This window comes from Nerophis lumbriciformis, linkage group LG17, assembly GCF_033978685.3.
Source record: "Nerophis lumbriciformis linkage group LG17, RoL_Nlum_v2.1, whole genome shotgun sequence".
Lineage (NCBI taxonomy): Eukaryota > Metazoa > Chordata > Actinopteri > Syngnathiformes > Syngnathidae > Nerophis > Nerophis lumbriciformis.
Window position 1 is genome coordinate 12,647,574 of NC_084564.2, and position 24,441 is coordinate 12,672,014.

At 36.0% G+C, this 24,441-nt stretch overlaps 1 protein-coding gene across 1 annotated transcript in view; it reads left to right on the plus strand.

Annotated features, from left to right (window-relative positions):
* Window positions 1–3,050: 3,050 nt before the first annotated feature.
* Window positions 3,051–24,441, plus strand: part of postnb (periostin, osteoblast specific factor b) — a 63,232-nt gene continuing 41,841 nt past the window's right edge. Inside the window, exons 1-2 of the mRNA XM_061972521.1 lie at window positions 3,051–3,222; window positions 6,045–6,143. Coding sequence (XP_061828505.1) covers window positions 3,101–3,222; window positions 6,045–6,143 — 221 coding nt within the window. The 5' untranslated portion in view covers window positions 3,051–3,100. The remainder of the gene's footprint in view (window positions 3,223–6,044; window positions 6,144–24,441) is intronic.

Genomic DNA, 24,441 nt, shown 5'->3' on the forward strand with positions numbered 1-24,441 from the left:
AAATTCGGACTTTTATCACAATATTGCCAATGTTTTTGTTGATCTTGTAAAGTAGTGACATTTTTTGAATAGAATTATGACTTTCGTCATCATTTTACCCAGTAAAATTCAGATTATTATAATATTGCCAACATTTTAAAAATGTTTATACAATTGTGACTTTTGTACGACTCTTTTCATAAAATTGCCAATTTTTTTTAGCTTTTCTTGTAAAAGTGCGACTGTAATTGAGTGAAATTGCAACTTTTTATCATAATATCGCACAAATGTTCAGTTTTTCTTGTGAAATTTCGACTTGCGTTGAGTAAAATGAGGACTTATTATAATACTGCCAAAATTCTACGTTTTTCTTGTGAAATTGCAACAAATTTTTCACAACAAGCTTTTTTATATTTGCATAGTATGTATATATTATTAATGTTGTAAATACAAATCTTTATATATCTAGAAAGGGTGGTCCTAAAGAGGTAGACATTTTTCTCAGGTCTCAAGAAGGCAAGAAATACAAGAGTGTGTGTGTGTGTGTCTGTGTGTGTGTGTGTGTGTGTGTGTGTGTGTGTGTGTGTGTGTGTGTGTTATTGTATTTCTACCCTTCTTGAGACATCAACAGGGAAAAGTACCTTCCATTATTATATGAGGACCGGTGAACAAGTTAGGACATAAATCATGGTCCCAATACGAAAAAACCGTTGCATCTAATAGAGAATGTCTCAATGGCACCCCTGGTGGTGAAATCTATCAAAATTAGGGTGGTCCCAAAAAGGAGGGATTTTTAAAATCAAAAGTGCTCCCCGTCTGGCCAACATATGAAATAACAAGTGTGCGTAAAAAATTTAAATGTACCCCCTTTGGCCAAAATTAATAACAAAATAAAAATAAATATGTATGTAGAGACATACTGTAATAATATAAAGTAAATAATGAAGATTAATAACCAATTACAAAAAAATAAATACAATTTACTAAAAGCAGTGTTTTTCTCACAAGGTGTTGACTTTTTTCTTATAAAATTGGGAACAATTCCTCATATTCTTTCTGTTTCTGTAATATTGCAATATTTTCTCGTAAAATTATAATTCTTTTATGTAAAAATTATTACTTTTTAACGCAAAATGGCAACATTCGTCATATAAAATTCGGACTTTTATCACAATATTGCCAATGTTTTTGTTGATCTTGTAAAATAGTGACATTTTTTGAATAGAATTATGACTTTCGTCATCATTTTACCCAGTAAAATTCAGATTATTATAATATTGCCAACATTTTAAAAATGTTTATAAAATTGTGACTTTTGCACGACTCTTTTCATAAAATTGCCAATTTTTTTTTAGCTTTTCTTGTAAAAGTGCGACTGTAATTGAGTGAAATTCCAACTTTTTATCATAATATCGCACAAATGTTCAGTTTTTCTTGTGAAATTTCAACTTGCGTTGAGTAAAATGAGGACTTATTATAATACTGCCAAATTTCTACGTTTTTCTTGTAAAATTGTAACTAATTTTTCGCAACAAGCTTTTTTATATTTGCATAGTATGTATATATTATTAATGTTGTAAATACAAATCTTTATATATCTAGAAAGGGTGGTCCTAAAGAGGTAGACATTTTTCTCAGGTCTCAAGAAGGCAAGAAATACAAGAGAGTGTGTGTGTGTGTGTGTGTGTGTGTGTGTGTGTGTTGTCGTTGTGTGTGTGTGTGTGTGTGTGTGTGTGTGTGTGTGTGTGTGTGTGTGTGTGTGTGTGTGTGTGTGTGTGTGTGTGTGTGTGTGTGTTATTGTATTTCTACCCTCCTTGAGACATCAACAGGGAAAAGTACCTTCCATTATTATATGAGGAGGTGTGAACAAGTTAGGACATAAATCATGGTCCCAATACGAAAAAAAACGTTGCATCTAATAGAGAATGTCTCAATGGCACCCCTGGTGGTGAAATCTATCAAAATTAGGGTGGTCCCAAAAAGGAGGGATTTTTAAAATCAAAAGTGCTCCCCGTCTGGCCAACATATGAAATAACAAGTGTGCGTAACAAATTTAAATGTACACCCTTTGGCCAAAATTAATAACAAAATAAAAATAAATATGTATGTAGAGACATACTGTAATAACTTAAAGTAAATAATGAAGATTAATAACCAATTACAAATAAATAAATACAATTTACTAAAAGCAGCGTTTTTCTCACAAGGTGTCGACTTTTTTCTTATAAAATTGGGAACAATTCCTCATATTCTTTCTGTTTCTGTAATATTGCAATATTTTCTCGTAAAATTATAAAATTATTATGTAAAATTATTACTTTTTAAACGCAAAATGGCAACATTCGTCATATAAAATTCGGACTTTTATCACAATATTGCCAATGTTTTTGTTGATCTTGTAAAATAGTGAAATTTTTTTAATAGAATTATGACTTTCATCATAATTTTACCCAGTAAAATTCAGGTCATTATAATATTGCCAACATTTTATTTTTTTTTATAAAATTGTGACTTTTGTACTACTTTTTTCATAAAATTGCCAATTTTTTTTAGCTTTTCTTGTAAAAGTGCGATTGTAATTGAGTGAAATTCCAACTTTTTATCATAATATCACACAAATGTTCAGTTTTTCTTGTGAAATTTCGACTTGCGTTGAGTAAAATGAGGACTTATTATAATACTGCCAAAATTCTACGTTTTTCTAACTAATTTTTTGCAACAAGCTTTTTTATATTTGCATAGTATGTATATATTATTAATGTTGTAAATACAAATCTTTATATATCTAGAAAGGCTGGTCCTAAAGAGGTAGGCATTTTTCTCAGGTCTCAAGAAGGCAAGAAATACAAGAGTGTGTGTGTGTGTGTGTGTGTGTGTGTGTGTGTGTGTGTGTGTGTGTGTGTGTGTGTGTGTGTGTGTGTGTGTGTGTGTGTGTGTGTGTGTGTGTGTGTGTGTGTGTGTGGTGCCTTCTTCTGAGAGGTTCCTGGTAGTGCATGCATGATGTTGTCATCCTCCTGGATTGGAGGAGAGTGAGAGCGCGTATATAAACTCCCACTCTGAGTCAAGCCCTCATCACTTTGGGTCTGGAAGGGCAAGCGGGGGAATCAAAAAAAAAAAAAGGATGCAGCTCGTCTTTGCCGCCACCTTTGCACTCTTTGTGCTCTCCTGCGTGTTGGACGAGGCCGACACGTCAGCCTATGACAAAATAGTCGCGCACAGTCGCATCCGTGCAAGGAAAGAGGGGTAAGGAAATATATAATTTCTTTTTCTTATTGCAGACTTTTATATATGACCTTTATACATTTGGGGCATGCTTGACTCGCTACATCTATGAAAAGGAGCGGGAAGAAGCAGAGCTTATTTAATACTACACCTTCTCTGTGTCTCTGCAATTAGTGATAGTTTGCCTATTTAAATGCCAAATCACTTAATTAAAGTAGTGTTTTATGTTCCTATATTTAAACACAATGTTACTGTTCAAACGGTGTGTAATGTTACAGTGGCCAAAATATTATATATGCATGTTAAATAAAACCTCTGCCTTGTTTTTAATGAACACGTACGTCTACTACGCTACTGTATTTTAATGTTGGTCATTATGGTGAAACTTGGGAGTGTTTTCTGAGGTGGTACTTAACGAAAAAAGTTGGAGAACCACTGAACTCAGCAATAACTTATTAAGTCCTGATAAATTAAGATAGCTAATGCATGGCAAATATTATACAGATATTGCAGTTTTACCTTGTTTTTTCTTTGTAATTTCTTCCAAAAGGGTTCAATCAAAACCGAATCGTGCTCTTATAAGAAATAATGTTAATTCAAACTGATCAGTTCCAGACCCCAAACAGATGGAAATAATTACAAGTTAAAATGCAGAAAACAAAGCAAAAATACATATAGATGACCAATGAAATGGATACATGAACATTTAACATCACTTTTACCTTGATTGAAGACTGACTCCTGGCAAAGACCGCGAGAAGCAGAGAGGGAGGAGGTACCTTTGCCTCAAGTTATTTCTTGAATTAATCAGTGGCTTTTTTTACATTCTTTATCAAAGTGCTGGCACTCGTGACTTTCTTTGGCCCCATGGTGGATTATCTTGCGGTTATATAAAAAAAAAAATCTCAGCGACTGAGTCACCAACATGTGGGATACTCTGGGCGCACTATTCTTTGGAACAATACGGAGGCGAACCGACTAGTTTATTACACGCAGTGTTTGGCCGTACGACAACCGAAATACCAAAACCCGGGGCAGAATTTTGGTGAAAATGTTTGTCAAAAACTAAGTCGTATGAAAATTGGTGCGTAAGAAAACCATGGTACCATTGTACAGACAGCTTGGGGTAGCGAATGTTCCGTACTAATAAATCTGAATATGAACACAAGTACCGTTACACTCCTAGCGATTGTTTGTTAGGCACAAGGGGCCCCCATTCAGCAACCGTTCTTAAGAACAAATTTTGTTCTTAGGCCCACATACAAGGTTTTTAAGGAGATTTTTGTATTCACCAATGTTTTTTTAGCTGGGATATATGGGGAATTAAGGGCGTTCACCTATGCAAATTACGAAATTAAAGGTGTTTACATATGCATATTGGGGAAATAAGGGCGTGTTTATATGCAAATTATGATCAACACGGACGCGCTAACCATTTGGCAGTCGGCAACTTAAGAACAGCGGGTGGGAACAATTTGGCCGTTTAAGAACATGCCATGAATTTGAATGGACTCCTTTTAGGAAATTAGGAAGAAAGATAAGAGGAAAAGTTAGGAACTTATTGCTGAATGGGGCCCAATGTTTGGCTTTTCGATAGCAGAGATGGTAAACCAAAACCCGGTAAAATGTTGGCGAAAATGTTCCGTCAAAAACGAAATCCTACGAAAAGTGGGGCGTACTGTATAAAAACCACTGCATTGGCACAGTGTGTCTCATACATTGTCTTTATATAGCTGGATGGGTGCACACAAACTGAATTTAATAATTTAAGAGTAGGGATGTCCGATAAGGCTTCAGGGTGGCAGAGGGGTTAGTGCATCTGCCTCACAATACGAAGGTCCTGAGTAGACTTGGGTTCAATCCCGGGCTCGGGATCTTTCTGTGTGGAGTTTGCATGTTCTCCCCGTGAATGCGTGGGTTCCCTCCGGGTACTCCGGCTTCCTCCCACCTCCAAAGACATGCACCTGGGGATAAGTTGATTGGCAACACTAAATTGGCCCTAGTGTGTGGATGTGAGTGTGAATGTTGTCTGTCTATCTGTGTTGGCCCTGCGATGAGGTGGCGACTTGTCCAGGGTGTACCCCGCCTTCCGCCCGATTGTAGCTGAGATAGGCTCCAGCGCCCCCCGCGACCCCAAAGGGAATAAGCGGTAGAAAATGGATGGATGTCCGATAATGGCTTTTTGCCTATATCCGATATTCCGATATTGTCCAACTCTTTAATTACCGAAACCGATATCAACCGATACTGATATATACAGTCGTGGAATTAACACATTATTATGCCTAATTTGGACAACCAGGTATGGTGAAGATAAGGTCCTTTTTTTTTTTTTAATTAATAAAATAAAAGAAGTAAATAAATTAAAAACATTTTCTTGAATAAAAAAGAAAGTAAAACAATATAAAAACAGTTACATAGAAACTAGTAATTAATGAAAATGGGTCAAATTAACTGTTAAAGGTTAGTACTATTAGTGGACCAGCAGCACGCACAATCATGTGTGCTGTATCCCTTGCAGACTGTATTGATATATATTGATATATAATGTAGGAACCAGAATATTAATTACAGAAAGAAACAACCCTTTTGTGTGAATGAGTGAATGAGGGAGGTTTTTTGGGTTGGTGCACTAATTGTAAGTGTATCTTGTGTTTTTTATGTTGATTTAATTAAAAAAAATTAAAAAATAAAATCAATTAAAAAAAAACGATACCGATAATAAAAAAAAACATACCGATAATTTCCGATATTACATTTTAAAGCATTTATCGGCCATCTCTATTTAAGAGTGTTAGTTCTGTGTTTTACCTGCTGTTTCTAACACCTTGCGCATTCCTCAGGCCCAATGTGTGCGCTCTGCAGCAAGTCATGGGGACCAAGAAGAAGTACTTCAGCACTTGTCGGAACTGGTACCAGGGGTCCATCTGCGGAAAGAAAGCGTGAGTACTACTTTTGTCTTTGAGTGTTTCATTTCATCGAGGAAAAGTTTGTCCTTTGGGAGTGAAGCCACATTCTGTACACACAATCTTAAGCAAAACAAATTACAACTAAAGTGGTGAAGCTGTGTTTTAGTTTCCACTTTTACTCTATTGATACTTTAGTTAAGAAACATATTCAGTGTTTATTCAGTTTATTTATTTTAGCAAAACATAATGCTATGTAAATAAATGTTTCATACTAATTGTTTTAAAAAGCCTGTCCTGAGCTTAAGGTTTATGTGTTAAATAAATAGATATAATTATTGAATACGATTAAATTCAAGAGTAATATTTCTAATTCAGAGTTCCTCTTTAGTGAAAAAGTTGGGCGGCGAGGTCAAAAGGTTTAAAAACCCTTGTACTAATGTTGTCCCAATACCAATATTTTGGTATCGGTACCAACATTATTTCGATACTTTTCTAAATAAAGGCATACTTGCCAATCCTCCCGGATTTTCCGGGAGACTCCCGAAATTCAGCGCCTCTCCCGAAAACCTCCCGGTACAAATTTTCTCCCGAAAATCTCCCGAAATTCAGTATTCACGTCCGCTTTCCCACAATATAAACAGCGTACCTGCCCAGTCACGTTATAACTGTAGAATAATCAAGGGCAAGTTCTTGGTTTCTTATGTGGGTTTATTGTTAGGCAGTTTCATTAACGTCCTCCCAGCGCGGCAACAACACACAACAACAGCAGTCACGTTTTTGTCTACCGTAAAGCAGTTCATCTGCCGTAAACAGCAATGTTGTGACACTTTTAAACAGGACAATACTGCCATCTAGTGCATTTGATGAAAGCACTTTTGTGCGTGCCACACAGCAATGCATCATCAAAGAGGGTGTTCGGCATGGTTCGAAAAATAGTGACAGAGAATAGAACAAGGATGGACAATTCAACCCTTAACTCAACAATGAGTAGATGAGTGTTATGTGTGTGTATATGTGTAAATAAATAAACACTGAAATTCATTTATTTGATATATATATATATATATATATATATATATATATATAATAAAATAAATATACATTTATAGCTAGAATTCACTGAAAGTCAAGTATTTCTTATATATATATATATATATATATATATATGAAATACTTGACTTAGTATTTCGTCAAGTATTTCTTATATATATATATATATATATATATATATATATATATATATATATATATATATATATATATATATATATATATATATATATATATATAAGAAATACTTGACTTTCAGTGAATTCTAGCTATAAATATATATTTCTTTTATTATATATATATATATATATATATATTATATATATATATTATATATTATATATTATATATATATATATATATATATATATATATAATAAAAGAAATATATATTTATAGCTAGAATTCACTGAAAGTCAAGTATTTCTTATATATATATATATATATATATATATATATATATATATATATATATATATGAAATACTTGACTTGGTGAATTCTAGCTGTAAATATACTAGTATATTTATAGCTAGAATTCACTGAAAGTCAAGTATTTCTTATATATATATATATATATATATATATATATATATATATATATACTTGACTTGGTGAATTCTAGCTGTAAATATACTCCTCCCCTCTTAACCATGCCCCCAACCACGCCCCCCCGACCCCCACCTCCCGAAATCGGAGATCTCAAGGTTGGCAAGTATGAATAAAGGGGACCACAAAAAATTGCATTATTGGCTTTATTTTAACAAAATATCTTACGGTACATTAAACATATGTTTATTATTGCAAGTTTGTCCTTAAATAAAATAGTGAACATACAAGACAACTTGTCTTTTATTAGTAAGTAAGCAAACAAAGGCTCCTAATTTAGCTGCTGACATATGCAGTAACATATTGTGTCATTTTCCATTCTATTATTTTGTCAACATTTTTAAGGACAAGTGGTAGAAAATGGATTATTAATCTACTTGTTCATTTACTGTTAATGTAATAATCACTTATTCTTCTGTTGTTTGATACTTTACATTCGTTTTGGATAATACCACAAATTTGGGTATCAATCCGATACCAAGTCGTTACAGGATCATACATTGGTCATATTCAAAGTCCTCATGTGGACCGGTACTTCTCAGAGGCGGTATAGTACCTAATATGATTCATTAGTATCGCGGTACTATACTAATACCGGTATACCGTACAACCCTACCCTGTACTAAGAAATGCAGTTTATTTGCCACAATGGATGTGATGATTGTGAGGAGCGGCTCCACACTGTGTATGGGGACACACAGTTAGTCTGTTAGCTCGAGGACCAAATATAAATACAGTGTCAGCAAGAGGGGATCAGCATTTGTAATAACCTTTGAAAAGGTATTAAGTGTCAATGGCGATCAATTATTTTTCCATGTAAATCAGCCGATACTGATCGGCACATCCCTAATTATTTTTACACTTTGGTTATGCTTTAATTTATTATGAACAAGTATACAGATACAATATAATACATCATATGATCTACATATTCTCATTTCTCTTTACAACTTGGAGAAAGAAGAAGCAAAGCTTAATTAATCCAACCCCTTTTTCAAATTCATAGCGAGTACAAACACATTTGTTCACTTACTGTTCTGATCTTGTAATTGTACCACAATTTACATCAATGAAACGCAACAATTCTCTTGATAGTTAAACCAGTCATGATTCACATATTGAGATGAATAATATCTCATTTATAACAAAGATGGTTCATGATGTTTATCAAGATTCTTCTTCATTGTACTTTGTAGACACTTGTAGTTTGAACAGCCCTTTTACATTGGATCATATTAGTACATTGTTTGACATCTTGATGTAATCCATTCCATAATTTAATTCCACATACTGATATGCTAAAGGTCTTAAATGTTGTGCGTGCATACACATGTTTTAAATGACATTTTCCTCTAAGGTTATATTTCTCCTCTTTAGTTAAGAAGTGTTGTACATTCTTGGGTATCAGGTTATAGTTTGCTTTGTGCATAATTTTAGCTGTTTGCAAATGCTTCAAATCGTTGAATTTCAATATTTGTGATTTAATAAATAAAGTGTTTGTATGTTCTTGATAACCTACACCAGGGGTCGGCAACCCAAAATGTTGAAAGAGCCATATTGGACCAAAAATACAAAATAAATCTGTCTGGAGCCACAAAAAAATAAAAGCCATATTACATACAGATAGTGTGTCATGAGATATAAATTGAATTAAGATGACTTAAAGGAAACTAAATGAGCTCAAATATAGCTACAAATGAGGAATAATGATGCAATATGTACATATAGCTAGCCTAAATAACATGTTAGCATCGATTAGCTTGCAGTCATGCAGTGACCAAATATGCCTGATTATCACTCCACACAAGTCAATAACATCAACAAAACTCACCTTTGTGCATTTGCGCACAACGTTAAAAGTTTGGTTGACAAAATGAGACAGAAAAAGAAGTGGCATAAAACACGTGTTAGAAAGTCGGAGAAAGTTATAAATGTAAACAAACTACGGTGAGTTCAAGGACCGCCAAAATTAGTAGGATAAAACGGCGCTCACCAAATACTCGAATCAGTGAAGCATGTTTAATACAAACAGTGTGCTTTATAACAATTAGGGAGGTTTGTGTCATGTTTGTCCTCCTACAGAAACCAATTTTTTTTTTTTCCCCCTCATCTTTTTCCATTTTTTATACATTTTTAAAAAAGCTCCAGAGAGCCACTAGGGCGGCGCTAAAGAGCCGCATGCGGCTCTAGAGCCGCGGGTTGCCGACCCGTGACCTACACTATGCATTATTCTGACTGATCTTTTTTGTAACACCGTTAGTGAATTAATATATTGTTGTGATTATTTCCCAATATTTCTGCACTATTTCTGCACATTAACTCAGATATGGTAACACCAGCGAGCAGTAGAAAATATGAAATGACTTTTTGAAGTGATATTATTGAAATATGTCTTGCCATCCTTTGAAGCATATTTTATATTAGATTTACAGTTTATTTTATCATCTATTATTTAATCCAAAAATGTGATGTCTTTCACCCTTTCATTGTCTACTCCGTCTATTTGTATTTGTGTTTGACTTTCTCTTCTACTGTTAGCTAATATCATTTACTGAGGTTCAAGGATAGTCTGTTTTTTTTCAAACCATCCTTTTAATTTGTTAACTTCTTCTTCTTTTTATTTTATCTTAGCTTCTGTGTGTTCGCTCCTGAACAAAACACGGTCGTGTTGTCCGCAAACAATACCAACGTTTTATATAAAGGTTGAACAATTTTGGTCCCAGTGTTGATCCCTGAGGTACACCACAAGATATGTTTAGTCCTGTTGACGTTTTTTTCCCCTTGCTTCACGTACTGCTTCCTGTTGGTTACATAGCTTCTTATCCAACTCGATACCAATCCTCTGATGCCATACTAGGGATGTAACGGTAAACGGTATAATGATAAACCGCGGTAAATTTCCGGACAATTTAGTTAAGTGTAGTCTTTATTTGAAGGGACAATGCACAGAAATATTAAGCTCAAAACAGATATGTTCTGCACCAGATTATAGCTAAATAGCTCATTTCCATCTGCAGTCCCTGGCTATCTAAATTAAAGAGATGCAAAAATCATGCAATACAATTATAACAATACAATTATACTATAGCATGTAATCAAATTAAGAAATTCATAAAATGCCCTTTCAATGACACATACTTATTATACAATACAACCACACCCAGAGGTGGGTAGTAATGCGCTACATTTACTCCGTTACATCTACTTGAGTAACTTTTGGGATAAATTGTACTTCTAAAAGTAGTTTTAATGCAACATACTTTTACTTTTACTTGAGTATATTTATAGAAAAGAAACGCTACTTTTACTCCGCTCCATTTATCTACATTCAGCTCGCTACTCGCTACTGATTTTTATCGATCTGTTAATGCACGCTTTGTTTGTTTTGGTTTGTCAGACAGACCTTCAAAGTAGGATCTATCACATGCCTGCGTTTCACCAATTAGATGCAGTCACTGGTGACGTTTGACTCCGTTTCACCAATCAAATGCAGTCACTGGTGACGTTTGACTCCGTTTCACCAATCAAAGAGAGCCAGGCGGTCACGTGATTAACAGCACATAAAGTTTCAGCGGCAACAAGCTTAAGCTTACATGAACTCAACGTCAAATTTGAGGAAGCACATCGCGGTAAGTAATGTTAGTAGATATTTTGGCTGTCACCGTAGGCTGATGTTAGCTTCCCTGTTATGAATCACTGTCAAATGTACATCGTGTGGGGACATTTATTAACGCACTGCAGCCTCATAGAGAGACAGACAAAGACACACACACACACACACACACACACACACACACACACACACACACACACACACACACACACACACACACACACACACACACACACACACACACACACACACACACACACACACACGCATGCATAGAAACAGCAATCAGAAGTGCACAGTGTGTTCCCAGATGCAGCCCACACCTATCAGTTTATGCTTTGCGTAAAGGCTAACTTGTTATTTTCCTTTGTAATCTCCGCCTACTGAGCCTATGGTGCTGTTAAGTTATTGTGGCTCAATTTGCCTTAATTTTTTTTATGTTAATGTATTATTATTTAATATGTATTATTGTTTTAGTTGCTTAAGAGATATTTCTGGCTCTGAATTTGCTCATTGCTATTTTTATGTTTTTGTGCATTATTTGTTGCCGTCATCATTAAACGAACAGGTTACTCATCAGTTACTCAGTACTTGAGTAGTTTTTTCACAACATTACTTTTACTCAAATAAATATTTGGGTGACTACTCCTTACTTTTACTTGAGTAATAAATCTCTAAAGTAACAGTACTCTTACTTGAGTACGATTTCTGGCTACTCTCCCCACCTCTGCATAGTCCCCACCTCAGTGACCTTGTGAGCAGCAATTCCGGACGGTCAGTAAAACCGTTGAATTTTTTAATTATCGAAAAACCGTCATTTATTAATACATTTTAAGCGACATTGCTCACTTCTTGAAAACGCAGCAGCGACGGCGCCTACGAAGAAGACACTAGTGCTCATGCAATGGCGGGAAACAACACAAGGACCTCGCTCTTGAGATGTTCCCCTCCTTGTAAAACTGACAAAATATGAATTCTGGACATATTTTGGATTCGTAAAGTATGCTGTGGGTAGAATAATTGAGGATAGTCAGCCCATTACCAGAAAATGTAGGGAAAAAAGTACCCGTGAAGGGAGGCAACACTCCAAACATGATGAGCCAACTCCGAAACCACCATCCTCAACAATACAGCGAGTGCCAGGTAAGTCAACTTGTAGTTAATGTTAACGGGTTATGTTCAAAAGCTCATACCAGCATTCTTCCCTGCTTGGCACTCAGCATCAAGGGTTGTAATTGGGGGTTAAATCACCAAAAATGTTACCGTGAAGTCTAGTGTCATTTTTACAGTGTACTAGTGTTGTCCCGATACCAATATTTTGGTGCCGGTACCGGTACCAAAATTATTTTGATACTTTTTGGTACTTTTCGATACTTTTCTAAATAAAGGGCACCACAAAAAATTGCATTATTAGCTTTATTTTAACAACAAATCTTACGATACATTAAACATATGTTTCTTATTGCAAGTTTGTCCTTAAATAAAATAGTGAACATACAAGACAACTTGTCTTTTAGTAGTAAGTAAACAGACAAAGGCTCCTAATTTAGTTTGCTGACACATGGCGTAACATATTCTGTCATTTTCCATTCCATTATTTTGTCAAAATTATTAAGGACAAGTGGTAGAAAATGAAATATTAATCTACTTTTTCATTTACTGTTAATATCTGCTTACTTTCTCGTTTAACATGTTCTATCTACACTTCTGTTAAAATGTAACAGTGAAGTCTAGTGTCATTTTTACAGTGTACTAGTGTTGTCCCGATATCAATATTTTGGTGCCGGTACCGGTACCAAAATTATTTTGATACTTTTTGGTACTTTTCTAAATAAAGGGGACCACAAAAATTGCATTACGTGGCGAAGTTGGTAGAGTGGCCGTGCCAGCAATCGGAGTGTTGCTGGTTACTGGGGTTCAATCCCCACCTTCTACCATCCTAGTCACGTCCGTTGTGTCCTTGGGCAAGACACTTCACCCTTGCTCCTGATGGGTGCTGGTTAGCGCCTTGCATGGCAGCTCCCGCCATCAGTGTGTGAATGTGTGTGTGAATGGGTGAATGTGGTAATACTGTCAAAGCGCTTTGAGTACCTTGAAGGTAGAAAAGCGCTATACAAGTATAACCCATTTATCATTTATCATTACTGGCTTTATTTTAACAACAAATCTTATGATACATTAAACATATGTTTGTTATTGCAAGTTTGTCCTTAAATAAAATAGTGAACATACAAGACAACTTGTCTTTTAGTAGTAAGTAAGCAAACAAAGGCTCCTAATTTAGTCTGCTGACATATGCAGGAACATATTGTGTCATTTTCCATTCTATTATTTTGTCAACATTATTAAGGACAAGTGGTAGAAAATGAATTATTAATCTACTTGTTCATTTACTGTTAATATCTGCTTACTTTCTCGTTTAACATGTTCTATCTATACTTCTGTTAAAATGTAACCGTGAAGTCTAGTGTCATTTTTACAGTGTACTAGTGTTGTCCCGATACCAATATTTTGGTGCCGGTACCGGTACCAAAATTATTTTGATACTTTTCGGTACTTTTTGATACTTTTCTAAATAAAGGGGACCGCAAAAAATTGCATTATTGGCTTTATTTTAACAACAAATCTTACGATACATTAAACATATGTTTATTATTGCAAGTTTGTCCTTAAATAAAATAGTGAACATACAAGACAACTTGTCTTTTATTAGTAAGTAAACAAACAAAGGCTCCTAATTTAGTCTGCTGACATATACAATAACATATTGTGTCATTTTCCATTCCATTATTTTGTCAAAATTATTAAGTACAAGTGGTAGAAAATGAAAAAATTAATCTACTTGTTCATTTACTGTTAATATCTGCTTACTTTCTCGTTTAACATGTTCTATCTACACTTCTGTTAAAATGTAACCGTGAAGTCCAGTGTCATTTTTACAGTCTACTAGTGTTGTCCCGATACCAATATTTTGGTGCCGGTACCAAAATTATTTTGATACTTTTCGGTACTTTTTGATACTTTTCTAAATAAAGGGGACCACAAAAAAATTGCATTATTGGCTTTATTTTAACAACAAATCTTACGATACACTTCTGTTAAAATGTAACCGGTACTTTTCAAAGGCGGTATAGTACCGAATATGATTCATTAGTATCGCGGTACTATACTAATACCGGTATACCGTACAACCCTAGTGTACAATTTGATGGATAACTTGCTTGTATTGTTGCATTATTAGATAATATTAAAGTTGAAAATATATGCATATAAAATATATTTATGCCAAAATGGGAAATATAAATATACATTTAGGAAGAAAAGTACTTAACGCATATTATTTCCAGGCTTTCGCGGCGGGCCACATACAATGATGTGGCGGGCCAGATCTGGCCCCAAGGCCTTGGATTTGACACCCATGCTGTAACAAATTATTTCCAATGTTTTCAATCCAATAAAGCATGTCACAACTTACCGTATGTTAAATAGCTGTCCATTTCTGTTTCACATTGGGTTTTTGTCAGGGGAGTTAGACATTTTCCATGATGAGTAACGCATCTGAAAACGTTTATCACATCCAATGTAGACTCTTTGTACTACAGATAGTCTCGTGCATGGGCTGTTTTCCAAGACGTATGGAGGCTGGCCACTGTCGTGTGTCCCTGCGGTGAACCACTGACTCCAGGATGTGGCTCTAAACTGCTGACACGCACCATGAATGAAAAAGACCCCTGTTGAATCTAAATACATGGCTTCCCACCCCCTGCTCGTTAGTTCCAGACTCCTCAGCACTTTCATGTTAAAATGTGGATGGAAGTTTTGTTTTCTTTGTCATCCATCTTTGTTAAACACAGTCCCTCATCCCACAATACACACTCTGCCCCTCGTGTATTTTGGGGGTTTTTGAAAGCTTCAAAATGAACATTAGGACACTTCATTAGACACACCTCGACCAGATGTGTCCAAAACATTTCATTGGAATACCACTTTCATTGATGCATTCTGGGCATTTCCAGTGCTTAAACCAATACCAAACCTACTCAGTGGCCTAGTGGTTAGAGTGTCCACCCTGAGATCGGTAGGTTGTGAGTTCAAACCCCGGCCGAGTTATACCAAAGACTATAAAAATGGGACCCGTTACCTCCTTGCTTGGCACTCAGCATCAAGGGTTGGAATTGGGGGTTAAATCACGAAAAATGATTCCCGGGCGCGGCCAACGCTGCTGCCCACTGCTCCCCTCAGGGGGTGAACAAGGGGATGGGTCAAATGCAGAGGACAAATTTCGCCACACCTAGTGTGTGTGTGACAATCATTGGTACTTTAACTTTTAACTTTAATCCAATATAGTTCCAATACATCAAAGGTGCTCACAAAAATAGATTCACATCCGAATTACGATTCTTATTTAATCCAATTCTAAATTGAATTCTAAATCAATTCATAATTCTCCCAAAATGTATTTAAAAAATATTTTAAGACTCAATTTTTTTGAAATATGTTTATTAGGCTGCACGTAACCTGTGACCTGTTTTGAAAAGTTTTTATCCTCATTTTTATCCTCGGGCTGTCAAATTTAACGAGTTAACTCAGGTGAATAATCCCAAAAATGTATCACATAAACTATGTATAGTTGTAAATTAATCACGCAATTTATAAAAAAAAATTCAAATTAATTAATTAACAGAAACTTGTTACTTAAGGTCAGTGATCAGGTCAATGCATACACATTAGAGATGTCCGATAATGGCTTTGTTGCCGATATCCGATATTGTCCAACTCTTAATTACCGATTCCGATATCAACCGATACCGATATATGCAGTCGTGGAATTAACACATTATTATGCCTAATTTTGTTGTGATGCCCCACTGGATGCATTAAACAATGTAACAAGGTTTTCCAAAATAAATCAACTCAACTTATGGAAAAAAATGCCAACATGGCACTGCCATATTTATTATTGAAGTCACAAAGTGCATTATTTTTTTTTAACATGCCTCAAAATAGCAGCTTGGAATTTGGGACATGCTCTCCCTGAGAGAGTGTGAGGAGGTTGAGGTGGGCGGGGTAGCGGGGGGTGTATATTGTAGCGTCCCGGAAGAGTTAGTGCTGCAAGGGATTCTGGGTATTTGTTCTGTTGTGTTTATGCTGTGTTACAGTGCGGATGTTCTCCCGAAATGTGTTTGTCATTCTTGTTTGGTGTGGCTTCACAGTGTGGCGCATATTTGTAACAGTGTTAAAGTTGTTTAAACGGCCACCCTCAGTGTGACATGTATGGCTGTGGACCAAGTATAGCTTGTGCCGGCACGCAAAGGCAGTGCCTTTAAGGTTTCTTGGCGCTCTGTACTTCTCCCTACGTCAGTTTACACAGCGGCGTTTTAAAAAGTCATACATTTTACTTTTTGAAACCAATACCGATAATTTCCGATATTACATTTTAAAGCATTTATCGGCCGATAATATTGGCAGTCCAATATTATCGGACATCCCTAATAGACATACATAATTTAGCCTAAAAAACCCAGACAGAACTTTAGGTAAAACTGTTACCAGCCAATAAACTACCCATATGTCATTTTAAGTAAAACATTAAAACAACAACAAATTGCATGTGCGTCAAAATATCTGACTCTTTTTTTCCGTTTAATTTTGATTAGGTAAGCAAATAATTTAGTGTGATTAATCACAATTAATCCAAATCAAAAAGCGGGATTAATCAGATTTTTTTTTTTATCATTTGAGAGCACTAATACCAAATAATATTTTGCAAGAATTGTTTTGAATCGGGGCAGCACGGTGGTTAGTGCGTGTGCCTCAAAATACGAAGATCCTGGGTTCGATCCCCGGGTCTTTCTGTATGGAGTTTGCATGTTCTCCCCGGGTACTCCGGCTTCCTCCCACCTCCAAAGACATGCACCTGGGGATAGGTTGATTGACAACACTAAATTGGCCCTAGTGTGTGAATGTGAGTGTGAATGTTGTCTGTTTATGTGTGTTGGTCCTGTGATGAGGTGGCGACTTGTCCAGGGTGTACCCTGCCTTCCGCCCGAATGCAGCTGAGATAGACTCCAGCACCCCCCGCGACCCCGAAAGGGACAAGCGGTAGAAAATGGACGGATGGATAGTGCTGAGTCAAGAATCAATTCAGACTACTTGTCACCCCAAAAATAAAAATAAATTGCATTGTGAGTTGTTGTAAGATTCCTATAAATACACCGTAAGCCTTAAAATTGTTGCCACGTTCTGCCGTCAAGGACAACCGTGCCCACTGCTGATCAGTAATTGTATTGGAATGCAGCCAAAAGGGGGAATAATATATTAGACTTGAGCCCAATTCACTGGAATTCTCAGAGGAACGCTTCCTTTTTTAGGAGACGCTGACGAGTCAAAAGTTTCCGAATGCTCGGCCAGACACAATCCCTCTGTGTGGGAGAGAGCGATGTAACGATGTCTTTTTTTTTTTTTTTTGTGCTGACTCTGCCCCAAACTGGACTGGTGTGACTTGGCCCGAGTGCCTCCAAGTCTGATACAAACCACACACATAAGCATGCAGTCATGAGCCAGGGCGAGTCTAAGGTTTAATCCTTGACCATTAAACGCTCTCCCAAGATTTTGCAGGATTTTTTTGGGATTGTTACTGTGCAGAAATATGGGGAAACAACTACAAATGTACACTTCATTAACTAACGGTGTTACAAAAAAGATCAATTAGAATAATACATAATGTTGGATATAACGAACATACAAACCCTTTATTTATTAAATCACAATTATTGAAATTCAATGATTTGTTGCATTTGCAAACAGCTAAAATGATGTATAAAACAAACTATAACCTGCTACCCAAGAATGTACAACAATTTTTTCTCAACAAAAGAGGAGAAATATAACCTTAGAAAAAAATCGAATTTAAAACATTTGTATGCACGCACAACACTTAAAACCTTTAGCATATCAGTATGAGGAATTAAATTATAGAATGGATTAACCAAATAAATCAAACAAAGCACCAATATGATTCACTTTAAAGTGTTCACTAAGTAAACAGAACAAGAATTATGATGAACATCTTGAAACTTTCTTTTTTTCTTTTTTTGAGACAAAGATTATTTATGTATTTAATATTTGTTTGCTTACTATGGTATATTATTTATGTATTATTTGTTCACTGTTCTGTTACAGAGCACAAGGAAATTGGATAAAATTGCTATGGTATGAAAAGGGGTAGGATTAAATAAGCTCTGCTTCTTCCTACTCCTTTTCGGACGTGCTGTAATGAAACAACTGGAGATGTGTGATGCATTGATACCGATATTTTGGTACCGGTACTAAAATTATTTCGATACTTTTCTAAATAAAGGGTACATTAAACATATGTTTCTTCTTGCACTTAAGTCCTTAAATAAAATAATGAACATACAAAACAACTTGTATTTTAGTAGTAAGTAAGCAAACAAAGGCTCCTAATTAGTCTGCTGACATATTGTGTCATTTTACATTCTATTATTTTGTCAACATTACTAAGGACAAGTGGTAGAAAATGAATTATTCATCTACTTGTTCATTTACTGTTAATATCTGCTTACTTTCTCTTTTAACATGTTCTATCTACACTTCTGTTAAAATGTAATAATCACTTATTCTTCTGTTGATTGATACTTTACATTAGTTTTGGATAGGGATGTCCGATAATGGCTTTTTTGCCGATATCTGATATTCCGATATTGTCCAACTCTTAATTACCGATACTGATATCAACCAATACTGATATACGCAGTCGTGGAATTAACACATTATTATGCCTAATTTGGACAACCAGGTATGGTGAAGATAAGGTACTTAAAAAATAAAAAAAAAATAAAAAAATAAGATAAATAAATTAAAAACATTTTCTTGAATAAAAAAGAAAGTAAAACAATATAAAAACAGTTACATAGAAACTAGTAATGAATGAAAATGAGTAAAATTAACTGTTAAAGGTTAGTACTATTAGTGGACCAGCAGCACGCACAATCATGTGTGCTTACGGACTGTATCCCTTGCAGACTGTATTGATATATATTGATATATAATGTAGGAACCACAATATTAATAACAGAAAGAAACAACCCTTTTTTGTGAACGAGTGTAAATGGGGGAGGGAGGTTTTTTGGGTTGGTGCACTAATTGTAAGTGTATCTTGTGTTTTTTATGTTGATTTAATAAAAAAAATAAAAATAAAAAAACGATACCGATAATAAAAAAAACGATACCGATAATTTCCGATATTACATTTTAAAGCATTTATCGGCCGATAATATCGGCAGGCCGATATTATCGGACATCTCTAGTTTTGGATGATACCACAAATTTAGTGGTATCACTAGTTTATAAACATAATATACATTTTTTAAAAATCGAAAGAAGATGTGATGCCAAAAAATATCGACGTAATCATAGTAGTATCGACTAGATACGTGCCTGTATTTGGTATCATTATAGTGTTAGGTGTAGATCCACCCATGGCGTTGTTTACATTTTGATGCCGGTAAGCTACGGTGTGTAGTGAAGCATGTTTAGCTATTCCTCGTCCTGCAGGGATGATACTTGTAAGAAATGTACTTTATTTGTCGCCATGGAGGCGAGGATTAGTGATTTAGAAGTAGCTAAAACACTGCAGACTGCGGATGGACGTTAGCCGCTAGCTAGCTAGCCATGTCTTAAGGCACCTCTTCCTGAGGGCGTTTCAGTGTTATAACTTCACCTTTATCGTCAGTTTTTAAGCCAACATGCGTCCGTTCTCCCTTTTCTGTCTACACACTGTGTCTGCTTGTAAGTACTCCGTGATTGTGCGCTGCCGAACATGATCCTCTGCTCGTAAACCAGCAATGACATTGGCTTGTGCAGCCCTTTGAGACACTGGTGATTTAGGGCTATATAAATAAACATTGATTGATTGATTGATTGACATGACGTGACGACGACGCGGGCGCAGGGGGGTGCAGGACCGGTACTTTTCAGAGACTGTATAGTACCGAAAATTATTCATTAGTATCGCGGTACTACACTAATACCGGTATACCGTACAACCAACGTTCCCTCTAAGGTGCGCACCTGCGCAATTGCGCACTGCTCACGCGTCCTCTGCGCACAGCAAATCTATGCCGCGCAAAAAATCAAATCCCACTCTAAACAAAATAAACAAATCGTTTGTTTTGTATGATTTTGCAATGCAACTGTGAGTAACAGGTGACGAAAGGCGGCCACAACAGATAAAACAATGTTTGTCAACACTTAAATTCTGTGGAGACACTTAAAGGAGGACAGGAATTCCATCGGTCCCTTTATTTAGCGAAATTGTTTGTCGGCCATAACCACACCAAAACAATGTGTAAAATACTTTTATCTAGCAAAACCGGTCGTTGTCTACCGTACAAACCAAGCCAAAAGCACCTCTTTGTCATCTGTTATATCAACAGCACCCGCTTGCTCTCTCTCTCACCTGCACCAACACATACACTATGGCAGGGGTCAGCAACCCAAAATGTGGAAAGAGCCATATTGGACCAAAAATACAAAAACAAATCTGTCTGGAGCCGCAAAAAATTAAAAGCCATATTACATACATAGTGTGTCATGAGATATAAATTGAATTAATATGACTTAAAGGAATCTAAATGAGCTCAAATATAGCTACAAATGAGGCATAATGATGCAATATGTACATATAGCTAGCCTAAATAGCATGTTAGCATCGATTAGCTGGCACTGATGCAGTGACCAAATATGCCCGATTAGCACTCCACACAAGTCAATAACATCAACAAAACTCACCTTTGTGCATTCACGCACAACGTTAAAAGTTTGGTGGACAAAATGAGACAGAAAAAAAAGTGGCATAAAACATGTCCTAGAAAGTCGGAGAAAGTTGTACATGTAAACAAACTGCGGTGAGTTCAAGGACCGCCAAAATTAGTAGGACAAAACGGCGCTCGCCAAATACTCGAATCAGGGAAACATGTTTAATAGGGATGTCTGATAATGGCTTTTTGCCGCTATCCGATATTCCGATATTGTCCAACTCTTTAATTACCGATACCGATATCAACCGATATATACAGTCGTGGAATTAACACATTATTATGCCTAATTTGGACAACCAGGTATGGTGAAGATAAAATTTTTATAAATAAAATAAGATAAATAAATTAATAACATTTTCTTGAATAAAAAAGAAAGTAAAACAATATAAAAACAGTTACATAGAAACTAGTAATTAATGAAAATGAGTAAAATTAACTGTTAAAGGTTAGTACTATTAGTGGACCAGCAGCACGCACAATCATGTGTGCTTACGGACTGTATCCCTTGCAGACTGTATTGATATATATTGATATATAATGTAGGAACCAGAATATTAATAACAGAAAGAAACAACCCTTTTGTGTGAATGAGTGTGAATGAGTGTAAATGGGGGAGGGAGGTTTTTTGGTTTGGTGCACTAATTGTAGGTGTATCTTGTGTTTTTTATGTTGATTTAATAAAATTTTTAAAAAACGATACCGATAATAAAAAAAAACGATACCGATAATCTCCGATATTACATTTTAACGCATTTATCTTCTCTAATGTTTAATATAAACAATTTGATTTATAACAATTAGGGAGGTTTGGGTCATGTTTGTCCTCCTACAGAAACCATATTGAAACAAAAAATATATTTTTTCCCCTCATCTTTTTCCATTTTTCATACATTTTTGAAAAAGCTCCAGAGAGCCACAAGGGCGGCGCTAAAGAGCCGCATGCGGCTCTAGAGCCGCGGGTTGCCGACCACCGCACTATGGCAATTAGCCACTGGTGCGTTTATGGCCACACAAAAAGTTGGACAACTCCAACACTACACGTAAAGTGTAAATTTCAGGTCGTTTTACTATGACTCCTCAATCAGTGTGCTTATTCTACTGTCATTTGTTAAGAATGTTATTTTTCGGATATTAATCATGAAATTATGTTACAGGACTACATAATTGCTAATAAAAATATTTATTTTACGGACAGAAAGTTAATAAACACTTTATCTCATGCAACATGTGAATGTTTTAAGGGGAACTAAATGTGATCTCTGAAGAGGGTACACAATCTTTCCAAACAGGACCCCCACCCAGGCATAAAATAATATAGTGCATAGCTGATTTAAAAAAAAAACAATATCTAAGTGGGCCAAATCACATATATTAGAAAATAATCTCTTGAAATTGACTAGTTATTTGATTATAATAATAAGACATTTAAATTGTTATGTCAGGTTTGAGACAAATGTGCTGCTCGTATGACCACAGTGTGCACGTCTGTATTCCACTGAATGCTCAGGGTGTTTGTGCGTTTGCTCACACACAAGAAAAATTAGAGGGAACATTGCGTACAACCCTATTACATTGTATCGTATGCATGTTCGAAATAAACTGAACTGAACTGAATTGTTGCGGCCTAATATTGTTCATAATAGAAATACAACAGAAATACTTCAAATACTCCAAAAGTCAAACCCACGGTTTGCTCTCTCATAGGGATGTCCCGATCCAGGTTTTTGCACTTTCGATCCGATACCGATATTGTTTTTGCACTTCCGATCCGATACCGATACTGACCGATACCGATACTGGCCTATCCGGGCATGTATTAAAGTTTAAAGTTATTTAGCCTACTTAGTTGTCAGAATCATGTTGAAAAGGGTTTTAGTACTCTTGATAACAACTAGCCAGCTGAATTAGGTGAGTTTGAATAATAAACAACGGTTGGTAACAAGAAACTGACCTGTTTATTCAAGGATAAACACAAAATAGACAAAATTATACACGACAAACAGAAATGGCATCATTGAACTAGGGCTGGGCGATATGGCCTTTTTTTAATATTGCGATATTTTAAGGCCATATTGCGATACACGATATATATCTCGATATTTTGCCTTAGCCTTGAATGAACACTTGATGCATATAATCACAGCAGTATGATGATTCTATGTGTCTACATTAAAACATTCTTCTTCGTACTGCATTAATATATGCTACTTTTAAACTTTCATACAGAGAGGGAAATGACAACAACAACAACAAAAAAAAAAAATCAAAATTTTTTTCATACAGTGTTGATGTGGAAATGTTTGCCTCGGCATTTTGATGGTGTGGACGTGTGGCACCGAATGGAAATAAGTGTCTCGACAGACGTCACAATATTTGAACAATGATGACGAAAACTGTTTTCTCTGTCGTGTCCGTGTGTCGAAACTTGTTATGCGCTTATTTTTTTATTTGATTTTGTGCGTGGCATAGATTTGCCGTGCGCAGAGGACGCTTGAGCAGGCGCGCACCTTAGCGGCTGCGCTAGCATCACAGCTAACGTTAGCCATGCTGCTACCTCGCTCTCTGTTGGGAGAGGGCGTATACGTATGTGACGTATGTCGTGACAGTATGTGACGTGTGTAAGAAGGTGCGCTCGCTGTCTGTAAGAGGAAGACACAGGAAAGAGTGAGAAGAGCCTGTCGTGTAATGCCAGCAGCTAAAAGCAACTGCGTGAGAATCCACAGACCTGTGGATGTGTTGAAGGTGTGCTGGAAAATGCGGAACAGAAATTAGGGAGCAGCAGAAAAGTGGAATGTATTATTTAAATCGGTGCGTTTTTAAAACTGGATCTGGATCGGCATTTTCCCATGTCTTGCCGATACGCATTTTTTTTGCAAATATCGGCAGCCGATCCGATCCAAATATCGGATCGGGACATCCCTACTCTCTCACTTGCAACCTGCGGCTACATTTGTGTCATTTGCGATCCCTGCCCTTGCAAGTAATACATGACAGCCGCTTTCTTCCTCCATGGAAATGATCAGAACCAATAAAGTCGGATAAATTGCATCAATATGGCAGAATAGAAAGGATGGTATAACTAATAGCCTGGTGTGTGTGTTTTTGTTTTTAACCAACACCGGTGTTTCTGTCATCTGACTGCATCCGATCCAGCAACTTTTTTTTTTCCCATCAGATTATTCCAGCATGCGACATTTGTGTTTGTCCTGGAGAATGCT